Below are 15,331 nucleotides of genomic sequence, written 5' to 3' on the forward strand. Positions count from 1 at the left end.
CATGTCAGTAATGCATCTAGGAAGCGTTTGCATCCATAGATGTGAGTGTATGCGATCTCCTGAAATGCAGGTGGTGGCTGTGAAATGTCTTGGATTAACAACTTTCTTTAAAAAATACCCATTTGATTCTTAGCCGGTAGCTCAGAACAGTGCCTTAAAACAACTCCCTGGAACAGTCGGGGTTGCTGTAGGAATAGGGTTTCCCCCAAATACACCAGGCCCATTGCTGGGGGCCTCATTCTGTACCACGTAGCCTGCCTTGGGAAGAAAAAGACGACAGTGCTTCTCACACATGGCAGAAACAGCCCTACCAGCAGTAAACAAACAGTGAAAATTGTCCAAACGCTGTCGGGACTGTTGCAACACCCTCCTAATGGCTGCCTCGGACCTTTGACTGAGCGTCTCCCTGGATCCCAAGCGGGCAAACTGCTAGAGGGGTTGTTTTTGCGGGGTGGAGGGCATAGTTTTGCACTCATTTTTTTTAACAAACCCCTTTGGGTGAATCATTGACAGAACTCTCTCACTGCTGAAGCGTGGTGAAAGCCCTCAACTAAAACCAGAAGGCAAGTCAGGCTTACTGGTTGAATCTGAGGACAGGCATAGAGTAGATGTGAAAAGGCTTTGCAAACACATGGATGAGCTCTAATGGACCTTCATCTCCCAGCAGTACGGTACTGGGAATGAGAGGTTCCCAGCAGGGACAAAGGACCTTTTTGGAGTTACCTGGTAACGGTACGGTTTGTATTGCATTTTTTTTTTTAATCTTAATCCTTGCAGCCTCTTTTGGCTATAGCAATAGCGTTCCCTCAAATATAGAATTTTCTCCCCTCATTTTTCCATGAAGGGTTGTGAAGCAGCACGTCTGGGGAGAGCAGGAGCACTGAGCTTGCTGTGTGGATCTGAGAGGTAAGAACTTCTCACCCGTTTTGTTAAAGAAGCACACCAAGTGTAGTTTCTTTGGTTTTTCTTGTGAGTTATTGAGTTAATGTGAAACTTTGAAAGGAAATGTGATGGTTGTAGGAGACAGAGTGTCAGGACTGACTGCTCAGGGGGCACTGCAGTACCCCCTGGCCCCCGTCCTGTGCTCCACCCACGGGCTCGGCTGTTTCCCTGCTTTCCTACCCAGTTACTCTCCACCTCGCTGCTGGCTGAGGCTGTTCTTAGGCAGCGGTCACCTGTCTGCTGCAAATGGTTGAGTTAATAACCTTGCTTTCAAAAATGAATACTTGTACTGATCCTGCACTTGAAAGGTGAAATGCTGTTCCTACTCCCGCTGCTGGTCTCTTCCACAATTCCCAGCTTGTGCTTTGAGTGGAAGCAGCCGTAGCAGCACAAGTATTCTGTGTCCAGCAACAGTGCTGGGTCGTCTAAAGTGTAACTTTTCTGGAAGGAGCTGTTAAACATGGAATGCTGCTTACAGCAGTGTAGTCCCAAATCTGGTAAAACAGCCTTACCTCAGCGGTGTCCCTAGGATGGCACGTCTGTACGGTTCCGGCAGCGTACTGACTACAGAATACTTCAGCCAGATATCAAAGTACGTAGAAAATAATTGCAGAAGGTCAACGTTTAGAACTTGAGCATTTGTTGCTTGCAAAATCAATGTATCAATTTCTGTATCAATTCTAAAATTACTTTTTAAAATAGGGACTTCCTCCACTCTTCGATGTGAGAAATGCTCCCTGTAGAGGGCCCTGACCTTTACAGCAGAGGACAAGCTGCTGCATGCTTAAGTGCCTCTGAAGTGCAGAGTTTGGGTGTCGCAGTCCAGCTCATCGTAGAGAGATGTTGCTGCACTGCCCTGTGTGCTCACGTTGGTTTATAGCTTGTACTTTGACTGCAGAATTGTTTCAGAAGTTTAAATCCCACCTTATAAATGAATTTGAGGTTGAAGGAAGCTTTTTTCCTTTTACCAAGGATTATAATAGGGTTTACTGGAGTGAAGGAGGATACTGAAAAGCCTGTCTTAAGCAGGACTTTGTTCTTTAATAGTAGAACAGTGTAAATCCAAATTATGCATAAGGTTGCTGGTTTTAGGATTTGCAAACTAGTATTCCTTTAGGAAGCTGCGTTTTTTTCACTCATCAGCCCAGTTGCAGTTGCCATCCTCTGCAGCAAGACTTCCACGAACAAGAACTGAGCAGCTAGCAAAGACAGGTAATGTACTTCCCCTTCCAGGAAGTTGTTTGTTTGTTTGTTTTTTTAAAAAATAAGTTATGGCTGCGTGCAGGCAACCCCAGGAACTCGGGCACGTTTCTGTTCTAGCTTTCTTTGAAAGCTGTACAGTGCCCTCGAGTGGCTGAAGTGTGCAACTTGTCCCCATACAACTTGAGTACAATAGAGTTTATCTATCTCCCAGGTTCCTGCTCAAAATTAAATAAAATAGACTAACTTTACATGATTAATTAAGAGAATAAAAGCTTTAGTTAAAAACAAAATAGACATCAGGAAAAAGAGCCTTTGTGGTAGCTGGAGAAGTGGTGTGCTGAGCCAGATCACGGTTAGGATATGTTGAAGACTAGTGTAAGGCTCTAATGTTAAAACCAGTTTAATAATAAATCTGCAAACACAAGCTTTTACCTGTAGTTTAATATTTATATACTGATGGATAGCACCTAGAGGCCGCAGCCAACATGTGAGCCCCCTCAATGTCTCTGCCCCAAAGAGCTTACAGTCTAAGCAGTCAAGAAGCAGCAGGAGAAAATCATAACCATGCTTTCTGTTATAGATCAGTAACTCCGGTCCAACACAGGTCAAGCGATTTACCTGCTCTAAGGCACAGAATGTGTGCTGGGAATTAAACCACCGTCTCTGGAACCTCTGCTGCATGTCTTAGTTAAAAGATGCTCCTTCCTCTCTAGACCACTTTCCTCTTAATTAAAATTAGCCCCCTCAGAAAGCTCAGCCTGAAGCTGATTCCCCAGGTCAGGGTGAGAGCTGGAGGAACAGAACACAGAATGTATCTGTCAGAAGTGTAGCTGCTTCACATTTTTGCATTTTCTGTGGTGATCTCCCAGGTTCGGGACCTAAAGCTGCCACCAGAGGAGCTGTTTGGGGTGCTATCTGTCTACTGCGGACTGGAACGGTATCTCCTGTCTTTCCAATTCAGTGGGCTTGGTTTACATGCTGCAAGAGAAGCCCGGATCCTAGAAAGGCAGCAGTAGAACAAACGTGTTCTGCCCTTTCCCAGATGCCTGTATATGAACAGTTCTGGGTGGTGGTGGTGGTAGGGATGGCTGGGAGAGCTCTTTCCTTGGGCAGCTCCATGACTTTAGCATCCATTCTTCTGCTTTTCTGGGGCTAGGGACAGGTTGCTATGTTCATTTTAGGCTTCTGAGGAGCCAGCAGTAAGATAAGGGCTTGTGTTGACAAGAGGAAACACTTTTATTTCAGCTTTGGTAACAAGTTCTGGACTTGGAGGTAGCAGCAGGTTCAGTTTATTTCTATATGCATCAGCAAACCAAAATAAAATGAGTTGAAGGATGCACATTGCTGAATTTCCCACTCTCTACCAACATAGATAGCTGCAGCTAATTGAAATAAAGACAAAGCTATTAATACTTTGCATTTTAAACTAAAGAACTTCAGTTTCATACTTAGTTGAAAGCTTTTGAACTCAGCACCAATCTCATTGTATAAATCACTGCCCCCTGGCCAGTCACCAGTCCTATGTCTTTTGTCAAATGTGCGTAAAACAAGGAGATTTCTGCTGCTCCGTGTTTACAGTGATAACTGAAAGGTAAGAATGAATAGCCATTAGCAGATAAATTATTTAACAGCAGTCAATAAACAAATACACTTCACCTGTATAAAGCAGAAGTTAATTCACAAGTTAGGCTGTACTGATAGCTGAGGCGGCAATATACAACGACAATATTAAAGTATCATCACTGGAAAAATAGTCTTGCTTTGTCAGGGAGCTCTGTTTACACATCAGGGTAAGTGAAACAGCGCTGACCGCAGAAGCTGAACAGTCATGCATACAGAACGTGAGCACTTGTCAGCTATTGCACAAGTAGTGACACTCGAGGACGCACACAGGAGGAGTCGTACAACGTGACATCGCCAAGGCTGCGTGCACCATCTCTCAAGGCCTTACGTGAGCTACGCGTACACAAGAGTTGCTGTGCACTGTGAATACAGCGTGGATGCGCATCAACTCACGTAAGATGGGAAGATTAATCTCTAAATAGGAAAGTTTGCACCAGCTTATGCTTTTTTTTTTATTCAGGAGGTTTCTTAGCACGTATGCTGTTTTGCATGACGCCACTTCAGAGAGGAGAGGTTTCACGTAAGCATACTCTTAAATGCTTTGGTAACTGGATATTCCCCAGGAACAGGTTTTGTTAAACCAAACTGATTACTAAAATGTGAATGTGACCTTTATTCAGAAAAGAAGGATATAGAATATGGCTAATAATTTCACATATTTTCACAAAATAAAATAAAATAAAAAAAACAACAACCCTTTTCAAGTGGATTGGGATTTGTAGGCACAAGTAAAACCACTGATAGCATGGTGTACAACATTTAAAACCCTGATCAAAATGACTTCAGAATAATTGTGCATTCCCCAAATACGTCAGGTTGGCAACTGAGGAAGGAAATGAAACGCTAAATGACTAAAGTTGGCGTAAGAGGGGTAAATTCTCTCTGTACCACAAGTTTCATAATAAAATACTGCCGTATGGTTTAATTTTAGACAAGCATTTTTATATCAGTCTGGTTTGTTTCTAAATGACTGAAAGTTTCAGCTAAAAAGGTGTTTACACAATATACACATTTCATTACTTACAAAGAGAAATAAGCTTAAAATTTCATATTAAAAACCTGGGATACAGTAGGGTTAGTAGCACCATGAAAAGTGTTTTTCAAAACTGCAGTCTTGTTATTTTAAACATACTCAGTGCGTCGTGTTCGTCTTTATTCTCTTGGTTGATCAAAAAGGTGCCATTTTGGTACAGGGAGAGAAATGAAAAATTTCATCTTCTGATCCTTTGTGAACCTCAAGTGTTCTTTTCTGTTTCCAAGAGGTCAATTATTTCATCTTAGTCCTGTTGTCACATACGTACCAAACCACCCTTAGTTTGGCACCCGAGTGAGGTACGCTTGAATTTGCATGGTTAAAACAGTTTGGATTTGTATTTTTTCTTTTTTTTTTTTTTTTCTGCACAGTAGCACCATTGTTGCAGCTGGAAGACAGTGCATCTTAGGAATTTTCAACTGTTTTATAAAACGTTCTCCAAGACGTTACGTCTTCTTCATGCAAACTTGACAACGACTAATCCGCGTCCTCAAGTCTCCAGCTTTCAGTGTCTCTGACTGAGGTTTACTGGTTGACAGACACAAAGGCAAGGTTAGGTTCGCTTTTTTTTTCTTTGGTTACAGAACTGGTCCTTTAAACTTCTACTTAACTCACGGGTTAAGATAACACTTCAGTATGTAAGTGGAGAATTAGTAGGAGTTACACAAAACCAGCTTAGGGGCCACTACTGCTGTTCAACACAGCGCACGTTGCCAGCCCTGCACCACAAAGCTACATTTTTCAATTTGGTGACATTGGGAATATTTATGAGGTTTTTATCAGTACACAAACAGGTCAGTAGCAATTTGTGCTGTGAAAGGAGATGATTTTAAAAGAGAATATTATTTTGCTGCTCAAGCTGAAAGGGAAAAAGTTGGAGGAGCTCAGAGGCTCCAGCTGAAATGCTGACTGCAGAGAAGCCGAGGACAGAATGTTTATTGGCTTCCTTGCTGCCAAAATGTCACCCTAATTCTTCTGCCAAGCACTGGAAAAAATGCTCGCCATGGAGGGTGTGAAACCTCCTTCACGCAGGACTTTTAAAAACACGTTATATGAACATTTGCCTGAAAAGCCTTCAGCTGATTTTGCCCTTCATACCTGTCCCTTGTACGTCTGTGAACTACCTTTTCAAATATTTGACTCTCTTGAAAGGCCTCGCAAGAAAAAAAAAACCAAGAAAATTTGATCATTTAGGCTCCAAAGACAGTTACTGCAGTGGGACTACTTTCAGAGAAGGTACTACTAAATGTGAATACGAATTGACATAAAAAGCATCTGCCTCCTTGCAAAACAGAATGTGCCCTAGCAAGTCTTTCCTTAATATTAAAGGCTTACTGAGGAAACACTTGAAAAACTGGTTGTGAGAGGAAAAGAAACTAAATTATTTCCCTATACCCCTGTAAACAAATCTCTTTTGATCTTTGGAATAAATTTGGTTTCCAAAGCTTTCATTCTGGAATAAAGCAATATAAAAGAAATAGCTTTTCTTACCTGAACATTTCTGACACCTCTACAGTTGCCAGCCAGAAACTGTATGAATTGGCGTAGTAATTGCAAGTGCCGCGACCGTGGCATTCGATAAACGGAGCTGAGCGGAATTCTTCTAAACAGGATCCAGGCGACGCCAAGGCCTGTCCAGAGCCCTCTGCTCCAGCACTGGTGTGCTGGTGTAGGGGTGGAGGAAAGAAACACACAAACAAGAATCTTACAGTAGGTGCTAAAAATTAGCACGGCGTTCAAGTACTAAAAGAGCCATCGTTCATCCTGGGTCATCAGACACCTCCGCAAATCAGTTACACTGGGCTCTGTGCACTGGAAAATCACTTGGTTAATCTTGGCTGCCATGATTGAAGGTCAAGGCTTTCGAGTGACAACCATTACAGTTTTTAACCTGGTTGAGGGTACGAGGGGGTATTGGCCACTTCTGGAGTAGGAGGCCGTTCTTACCATCATGAAAGAGTAACCAATCCAAAGGGAGTCCCAGCCTTGAGGACACGAAGGAATCTGAATGGTCTGACTGTGTACAGCTATCACCATAGCAGGAGCTTCACACACAACGCACCTGGACGCAGGGGCCGAGTCAGAGAAATACAGGGCATTAAAATATAATAGCAGTATGTTTTATTAGAATTCTTATACAGAAAAGAGAGAAAAACTAGCCGGTGAGAGGCTCTCCTATTAATCTAGGCTTTACTTCTCACACATTTTGTAACTGCAATAAGACAGTATTTTGGAGCACAAAATCTGTCTGTATTTCCACTAACAACCACCGTGTAAAATACTGAAGCAGTTCCTGAAACAAAGACTGGAAGCTCGAAGGCGAATGCCTTAATCTCAGAGCTGATGGCTCTCTCATTCTCTTTCCTGTCCATGTGATCTTGCGCTGCTGACTACACAGCTTCCTCGCTCCAGGAGAGTTCTCACAGCCTCTCAGCCTCTAATTATCACTGCTGTGCACAGACCGACCGTTTAAGGCGATGAATATTTCAAAACAAGCTATTTTCCTAGTGTTTCTCAGAGCAAAACATGACAGATCCATCTCTTAATACCCAGCCTGCATGTTGGAAAGACGTGGATCAGATGTGCTATCTATCCAGCTAATGAAAGAGAGCCCTGATGGCCTGCTTTGTCTCACCGGCTGATGAAGGGCTGGATGCTTTGCCCGGTCAGCGGCTCCATGCTCATCGGCATTGGCTCTGGAGTTGATAGCCAGTAGGAGTAGTCGTTCCTTGATGCAAAATTACAAACGTTGTTGATGTTGCAGAACATGAAGGGCATGGTGCTGAAACGTCTAAGGCAGCTCCCAGCAGTACCTACAGAGTAAGATACATAAAACGTGACAGTAAAGTGTTCACTTCATTGCTTTTTATAGCAGTTCTTTGAGAACAGTAATCGTGTGTTCTTCCTCTCCACCTGAGAGTGCACAGCATGTGCTATCAAGTTGTCACATGTGGGAAAAACTTAACTTCCCAGTTTTGGTTTGTGTTCTTTCATCCTGAATTAAAACGTGCAACCTCTGGCGGCAGTAGATCTTAGCACGCAATCCCCATCCTCATTAAGAAATCCCCAAGACTGGGATATCTTCAGAGAGCCAGAGCATTTGAAGAAGCAGCTGCAGCCTCTTTCCCCTTAAGGTCAGAGCATACAAATATCTCACCCAAGTCCTGGCCGTGTGCTCTCTCATTTCCTTGGACGTACAGAAGAGAGAACCCATCGTATATTCTCGATGTTCCCTGTGGACATAGTGGTGTATCCCTGGTCTGGCTGTGCCGGGTTATAAGGAATCCGTGAGCAACAGAAGCTGTTCCAGGAGGACCAGGTGGGCCTTGTAAACCATCGGGACCAGGAGGTCCCTGTATTCCTCGTGAACCTGTTCACACAAGAGAAACACAACACCCACGATTTTCTATCACAAAAAATGATCGTGATTAAGGTGCTCGTGTGTTGGGGGACCTGGTATCTGCTAACACTATCTTCCTCAAATTATTTTTTTTGTGTAAGCTTGGTTAAATCACTGAGGCTAGTTACAAAATCACAGTGCGACCTCCCTGTGTTGTAGGGTATTGTGAAGTTAACTATGATCAGAGCTGTGAGGCACTAAGAACTGCAGTCAACATCAGAGCCACTGAAATGAGTCCAACTCAGCTTCCCGGTCCCAAGACATATTAACCTGTGTGTGCAGCTTAAGATAATGCTGAAACAACTTGCTCGAGATCACAAAACAAATAGCAGAGCCAGAAAGAGATGCAAGTCTCAGTCTAGGGCATGTTGTGATAACACCTAAGCCAAAGTCCACCAAAATAAATAGAAAAGCTGCAGCCAGTTTTGGAGTAAGGTACAAAAAGCAGAAGTAGGCTAGAACAACCTTGAATGAGAGCAAGAATTAATCATATGACTGAGGAAGGTACCAGAAAAGGCATTTGTTCTTGAACAGCAAAAATACCAGGAAGTACAACTACAAATATTTAGACTATGTTATTCCACAGTCGTCATTATTTACATTTTTCACTAAAATAATACCAACAGATTCACAGAGCTACTCAAAGGAAAAAAAAGCATTCTGGATTTTTGTACTAACTGTTTCAATTCGAATGCTTTTTCTCACAAGTTGCAATACATATATATCTTCTTCAGAAAACTGTCCTAGTACCTCGTCTGATCCCTTTTCTCAAACTGTAATTCAGTAATTCTAAGCAATAGCTGCATGGTAGCCTGATCTCTGCCTTTGGTGAAATTCTTTCCTTTAGGAAGTCTGCTTTTCCCCATTCATTACTTTCATGCACAATTAAAAATATTTTACTAATCTCTCTCTTCTGTTTCTTACTATCTTTATTCTCTCCTGCGCGGCAAAGGGGATGCCATTAAGCTTGAGATAAAGCACTCTACAATATTCAGCAATGTCCGGCAGTGTGTTGGTTCCAAAAATATTCCAAACCAAAGTATGTTCAACTGCTTGTAATATTTTTGCGTTAAGAAAATCCTAAAATTATGATTTTATTATTATTCCCACGAGGCGATATCTTACTTCCCAACATTAGCCTGCACTCACAAAAGGCAGCATTTCTTTTTCCACTGGGTCCTCACAGGATAAACACCATACCTGGTTGGCCTGGAAGACCTCGCTCTCCTTTACGTCCTGCTGGGCCATCAAAACCAGGTAGTCCATCTCGCCCTGGGTCCCCAGGAAGACCAATTGGACCTAGAACAGACAAATGCAGAAGTGAAATAAAAGCTCCTGAAATCTCACTACAGAAATCTTTAAGTTGTCACTCATCTGTTGTTTCTTCATGATGCATTCGACAAGAACAGACCGTTAAACCAGATTTAGATGGTAGAACCCTGTATTTGTCTTCCACCTCCTGCTGAATTCAGTAATTGTCTCTGCAGCCACCTAGGATCATACCTGGCAATCCCTAGGATCCTACCTGGCAATCCCTGTGGGCCTGGCAAGCCAGGCGGCCCTTTGGAGCCAGGCTGTCCTGGAGGACCCGGCGGCCCGGGCTCGCCTTTGACAACAATGCTCCGTCCAATGGTACCTGGTAAACCTGGGGGACCTGAGAGAAAGCAGTTCAGTATTAGATAAACCAAGGTGGGAGAGAGCATCCAAAACATCTCTGTTACTCTTTACTGGAGAGCCAGGAGCCAAAGCTCTATCAATGCAAAGAGTAAGTGTATATACAAAGCAAAAAAGTGCTCCTGGTGACCCCCCACCAAAGGAGAGCTCTTGCAGGGGTTAACCCATGTGGACTGGATACAGAGTATAAAATATGGTAGGATTACTGGCAGGGCTAAAAAAGAATAGCCTGGAATTGTATTTAAGCTGTTGCTCACTTAACTACTTTCATTGCTGGCTGAGACTGACCCAGTCCTACAAATTCTCCTGGCAGGGATCAAAAGTAACGCCACCAGCACCCGGGCTCCTACCTGGTGGGCCTGGCAGTCCTTGGCTGCCCGTGAGGCCGGCGGGTCCTGCCGGTCCAGTGGGACCCTTCATACCTGAAACATCAAATTCACACAGTTACGCAGTGAAAGAACACGCTGTCTTACCAAACCTGCTGCAGGAATGGCCCAAATCGGGCTGCTTTTCTCCCTGAGGAGCTGTTACTGCGTCTGGAGGTTTTCACTTCAAATGCTAGTTAAATACCTGGGAATCCTGGAACGCCTGGAACCCCGGGGTCACCCTTCATTCCATTCAGACCTGGACGACCAGGATCCCCCTGAACAGAAGAGCTTCACGTTATTCACTCATTCAGGTGGCGGGGGGACGAGGAAGCACACTTGGGGTCTATAAACTAGTGCTTTGAAGGGCTGAGGCCGCGCATTCTGCTCACTGCTCTGGGTGCTGGCAGAGAACGCCGTAACACGAAGTGTGCATTGACAGCTCCAGCTCCCGTAGGAATACAGTGGTGGACATCGTGCCCAGATACCGCGGGATGGTTAAGGAAAAGACCCCCTTACTTGCTACAAGGCAGGATGTTAGCCTCCACATTCTGGTTTTTATTTTTACGATGATAAACTGTGTATTCTACCCAAATCGATTCAATTTTTATTGCATTTAAAATTAAAATGAGGGAGAATTCAATTTCTTGTCCTACCTGGCGCCCAGGTGGTCCTTGATCTCCCTTTGGACCAGTCAGGCCAGGTGGGCCAGGTTGACCCGGGTTCCCCTTTTCCCCTTTAACTCCTCCATTGCCTGGTGGCCCTCGTGGACCTTCTGGGCCTGGTGGACCTTAATGTTGCAGAACAAATACGCGTATATCAGTAAATATCAACCATTCTCCCCAAGTTTGTTCCTTCAGTGTAAAAAAAAAAAAAAAAAAAAAAAAATTAAAGATATTTTGGCTTGATTTCCCAGCTTTATGTCAATGCTGAATTCAGGATAAACTAAAAGGAAAAGAAAGAGGGATTATTTGCACTACCCAAATCGGGAACCACGGCTCCTTATCTAGCTGCTGAAGAGAAGCAGGTCTTTCCAGAAGGCAGTGCAACTCACCTGTGTTAGAAGCTTACCAGCGACCAGGCCGGTGCTTTGGTAGGAGCCAGGAACCCCCAAATTAGATGGTACAAATATCCCCTCTGCTGACCTGCATTACCTTCACCGTCCCTTAAGCACTGTCTTAACAGACTGGACTCCTCGTGCAAGCCAGTCTAAACGATGTAAAATATTACTGTTTTTCTGCTGGTAGAACATAACGTACCTATTGAGGAGCCCAGTACGTGCTGTCTACTGGCTGCTGGGCAGCAGGAAGCCCATCATTCTGCCTTGCCTAAATACTAATCTGAGTTGCAGAAGCTTCCTTATGCTGAATGACTCTCCCTCCAGCCGATTTCTCTGTCTTTAGTAGAGCTGCGCTGCGTTCCAATAGAGGAACGGGGCTGATCTTTAAATATTTTCTCTTTGCCACAGCCACGTTAATCCAAAGCAAAGCAGTAGATTTAAATGAAACTCAGGTATTTGGAGAACTCGTCTTTATGACACTGTCTAAATAGAAAGTAACTGATATTAATTTGTGGCAAAACAAACTGTCAGCAAGTGCAGCAGCAGCTAAGAACATTTTACAAGTTAGATCTCATAATTAGATTAATAGGATGGCTCTGCAGGACGGTGCTGTGACATTCTCCCCTGTAGTACAACACATCTAATGACATTTATCAGCGTGCTGGATTTTCAGTTCTTCTGCTACCTTGAATAATTTAACATCTCCTTTGACATCCTCATAGTCTATATTCAGCGGATTAATTCGATGAGCTGTATTTCTGCATGCAAATCTCAGTATAGAATTCCTGCCAAATTTTTTCTTTTTAAATCAACAGCAATTTTGTACCAGATTTCACACATACCCTGTAGCAGTTTTAGCTACAAAAACCATCCCATCATGCAAGGATTTTTTGTGTTAGTTTTGCTCTTTTATACTGGTCTAATACTGTACACATGCAAAATAATAACAGGTTACCACCTGAGGCATGCTAATCAAACACGTACGATCTGCAGGGTAACCACAGTCCTTCAAAAGATAATTGCAGAATTACAGGAAAACATCTGTTTCTCTTACGTCAAGTGCAACGCAGTAAAATAAATCGACCGAGTTAAGAGTCTAACCTGGAAGACCTGGAAGGATCAGAGTTCACCAAAGCCCAATGATCGATGTTAGAAGGGTCAGACATCAGACAGTACAAAACAAGATTACTAGTTAGAAATAGCACAGATGACAGCATATACACTACACAACAACCCACTTCACCAGCATATTTTGTATTTACAGTACAATCCACATGCATGCATAAAACCATACATGAATACACAACGATGGGTATTTTCAGATACAAGTTATTCTGGTGACCAGGCTTCACTAAGACTAATTTGACACTTCATTTAACAGCAAACTTAGAGCTTTACTACAGAACGTGTTATTGCTTCAACGTTGCAGCTGAGGCCTGCGAGTGGTTAGTCCTACTCACAGCGGGGTTTGGCGTACGTAACCATTTCACTGACAACATTCAACCTCACAGGGCCTGGAGCTTGGCAAATACGCAGGGAAATCGGGAGTGACAACAAACTCTTGAGCAAAATTCTGCTTTGGGCGGGTGGGAAGAGTGATTACCAGAAGGACTTAGAACCACTAATCATGTATGAGCCTCAGCTACCTGTGAAAACAATTCCAGGAGTGAAAAGTAGGCTTATACCCTCTTCAAAATGGTAAGCAGGATTGACGTGGATCAAAAGGGCTGCAAATGCTATAAGCAAAAATAGGGCAGAACTTACAAATTTAGGATTTGTTGTCTTTACTGTTGGCATTATTTTTCCTTGATAAATATAGCCCAAGTGCTAATTTACCTCTTTAAGGTTATTGTGGAGAATGGCATGTGATAACGTCCTTAGAAATATAAATTAAATGTCCTCTTTCAAAAAGTAAGCTGGTTGTCCCTGCCACGCTCCTGAATTAATAGACATTTTAGCTCCTGTGCCACTTGTATCTTTCATGTCAGTGAAACGATTTAAATATATCAACATATCACCATGCAATTTACAGCTAAAAACGACAATAAATACACGTCAGGTTTACCTCAATGCACTATTTCTTACATATTTGGTAAATTATTTTAAATACTAACTGTAATACAGTTGTTAACGACACAAACACTTCACTGTTACTGTTAAGTTATTATAAACTGTATTTCACTGTTAGGTAAGTTTTGCTATGATTTATAAATCTGTCCTGTACCTGTTGATTATTGATTTCTGGCTGGGTGCAGTCACAGGGTGGCACAAAACATGTAGCAATTGGTAAGTTCCTCTCAGCGTACCCATGATGGTAACCCTCTTTGAAAGTGCGGTGAACTGCTTGTCTGGCCATAGTTTAATTAACAGGTAAAGCCACATTCATTTTTTTACATGACTGCATAAAGTTAGGATTCAAACATCAGGGGCTAGCACGTTTGCTAGCTCACAGCGCTTAGGACAGCACGCTGAAAATGAAAATGTATTCCTTCATTGAATTTGGATGACAGTTCTTTGCTTTCTGAAAGTCATCATAGCAAAACCTGAGGACATCATTATTACTGAATAGATACACCAAGTCATTTTCAGTCTGGACACGGATGGTAGGAATCTTCCCAAGAGCTGGCCTGTGCTATGTGCCGATATGCTAAAATTATAAGCTTGTGAAAATGACCACGTTCTTATCAATCCTGTTCACTGCCGTAGCATTAGGGAGGGGAGGGCTGCATGCTTCATTTTCATTAAAGATGTGTTAGAGGAAGAGCTCTCCTCATTTCTTCTAAACATGCTGGTGAAGCAAAACAATGGAAATAAGGATTTTTCTGCACTGGAAAGTTACAGTGCCCTAAGTCGGGAATGTAAAGAGTCACTGCTACTTTTCCTACGGACACTGTTGGTATGAAAGAAGCATCTAATTTATTTAAGTCACTTAAGAATGTCCAAAATCAACAGTAGCAGGTGTTAGAAAAATGGTTATGTCATTTGCCAAAGCTGCAAAACACAATTATACAGCAAAGACATGGGAGGACAGCGCATATGCTTTCTAAAAAAAGATGAAAAACAGTGTAGATGTTTTGAATGGCACTGAAAATAAATACGCTAAAAGAAGTTTCACAGCTGGGGACACTTTATAAAAGCCTTGCAAATCTGGACCCACATGATCTTCCACCATGGGGAGAGCAACATTATGTCCCTCCAATGTCAGTCCAACAGCAGCACGGAGGGAGACTCTGAAAGCCAACTCTGAGCTTTTCTTTCCCACCAGAAGTTAAAAAGTATGTTGGAAAAATGACTCGGCATATCTACATTTCGACACTATCAAGTATACACATTCATTTTCATGCAAAGTTATTATTTTGGAGTTAAGGGGCTAACCTGAGGGACCTGGGAGTAGGGGGTCAGAGTTCACCAAGGTCATCATTAGAACAAGGGGAAAAACATCAAAATTGTTAGAAATATCAACAAGCTAACATATTCAACTAAACCTTTTTTTTTAGATTTAGCTCAATATTCCTTCACATACAGTATGCAAAACACCAAACTATTATTATTTATAGCAAAGAAAACAGACACATGGAGTAACAGCAGTGTTGTGTTGCCCTGGAAATTGGCTTAATTTTATAATTGATTAACAAATCTGTCTGAACACCGTCTATTAACATCTGTTTTAGGGGTAGCTCAACCAAAGTCAGAGAGCTACACCATGTTTGACTTCATCGTTTTTACGCATCTTAGAAGTCAACAACAAACAGTATACGCATACAGCTTCTGCTTTGGTTCGTGTCCCCAGAAGGGGGGTAATTTGACAGCCACACAGCTGCTTTTATGACTAGATGCCTTCTGTTGAAATGTTACAAAATCAGCATTCCAACAATAGGCTGTGTTATCATTTGAAACAAAAGGTTGGAGTGCTGATTGTACCAGAACTGCAATAATAGTTTGGTTTATCCACATTAGTTCACGCATAACTGAGCAAAACAAATGCTTCACTTTATACATTGCATGCAACAAAAATGGAAATAAGAGAAAGA

The 15,331-nt window shown here is 42.6% G+C and overlaps 1 protein-coding gene across 2 annotated transcripts in view; it reads right to left on the reverse strand.

The window, feature by feature from the left end:
- Window positions 1–2,566: 2,566 nt before the first annotated feature.
- Window positions 2,567–15,331, reverse strand: part of COL4A5 (collagen type IV alpha 5 chain) — a 74,231-nt gene continuing 61,466 nt past the window's right edge. For both annotated transcript variants that reach the window (XM_086756335.1, XM_086756336.1), the window contains exons 42-51: window positions 10,897–11,030; window positions 10,446–10,518; window positions 10,226–10,297; window positions 9,727–9,855; window positions 9,402–9,500; window positions 7,959–8,171; window positions 7,437–7,614; window positions 6,749–6,863; window positions 6,293–6,465; window positions 2,567–5,329 (exon numbers count right to left, since the gene is read on the reverse strand). In XM_086756335.1, coding sequence (XP_086612461.1) covers window positions 5,248–5,329; window positions 6,293–6,465; window positions 6,749–6,863; window positions 7,437–7,614; window positions 7,959–8,171; window positions 9,402–9,500; window positions 9,727–9,855; window positions 10,226–10,297; window positions 10,446–10,518; window positions 10,897–11,030 — 1,268 coding nt within the window. In that variant the 3' untranslated portion in view covers window positions 2,567–5,247. The remainder of the gene's footprint in view (window positions 5,330–6,292; window positions 6,466–6,748; window positions 6,864–7,436; window positions 7,615–7,958; window positions 8,172–9,401; window positions 9,501–9,726; window positions 9,856–10,225; window positions 10,298–10,445; window positions 10,519–10,896; window positions 11,031–15,331) is intronic.

The sequence above is a fragment of the Chlamydotis macqueenii genome, chromosome 11, assembly GCF_036417535.1.
Source record: "Chlamydotis macqueenii isolate bChlMac1 chromosome 11, bChlMac1.mat, whole genome shotgun sequence".
Taxonomy (NCBI): domain Eukaryota; kingdom Metazoa; phylum Chordata; class Aves; order Otidiformes; family Otididae; genus Chlamydotis; species Chlamydotis macqueenii.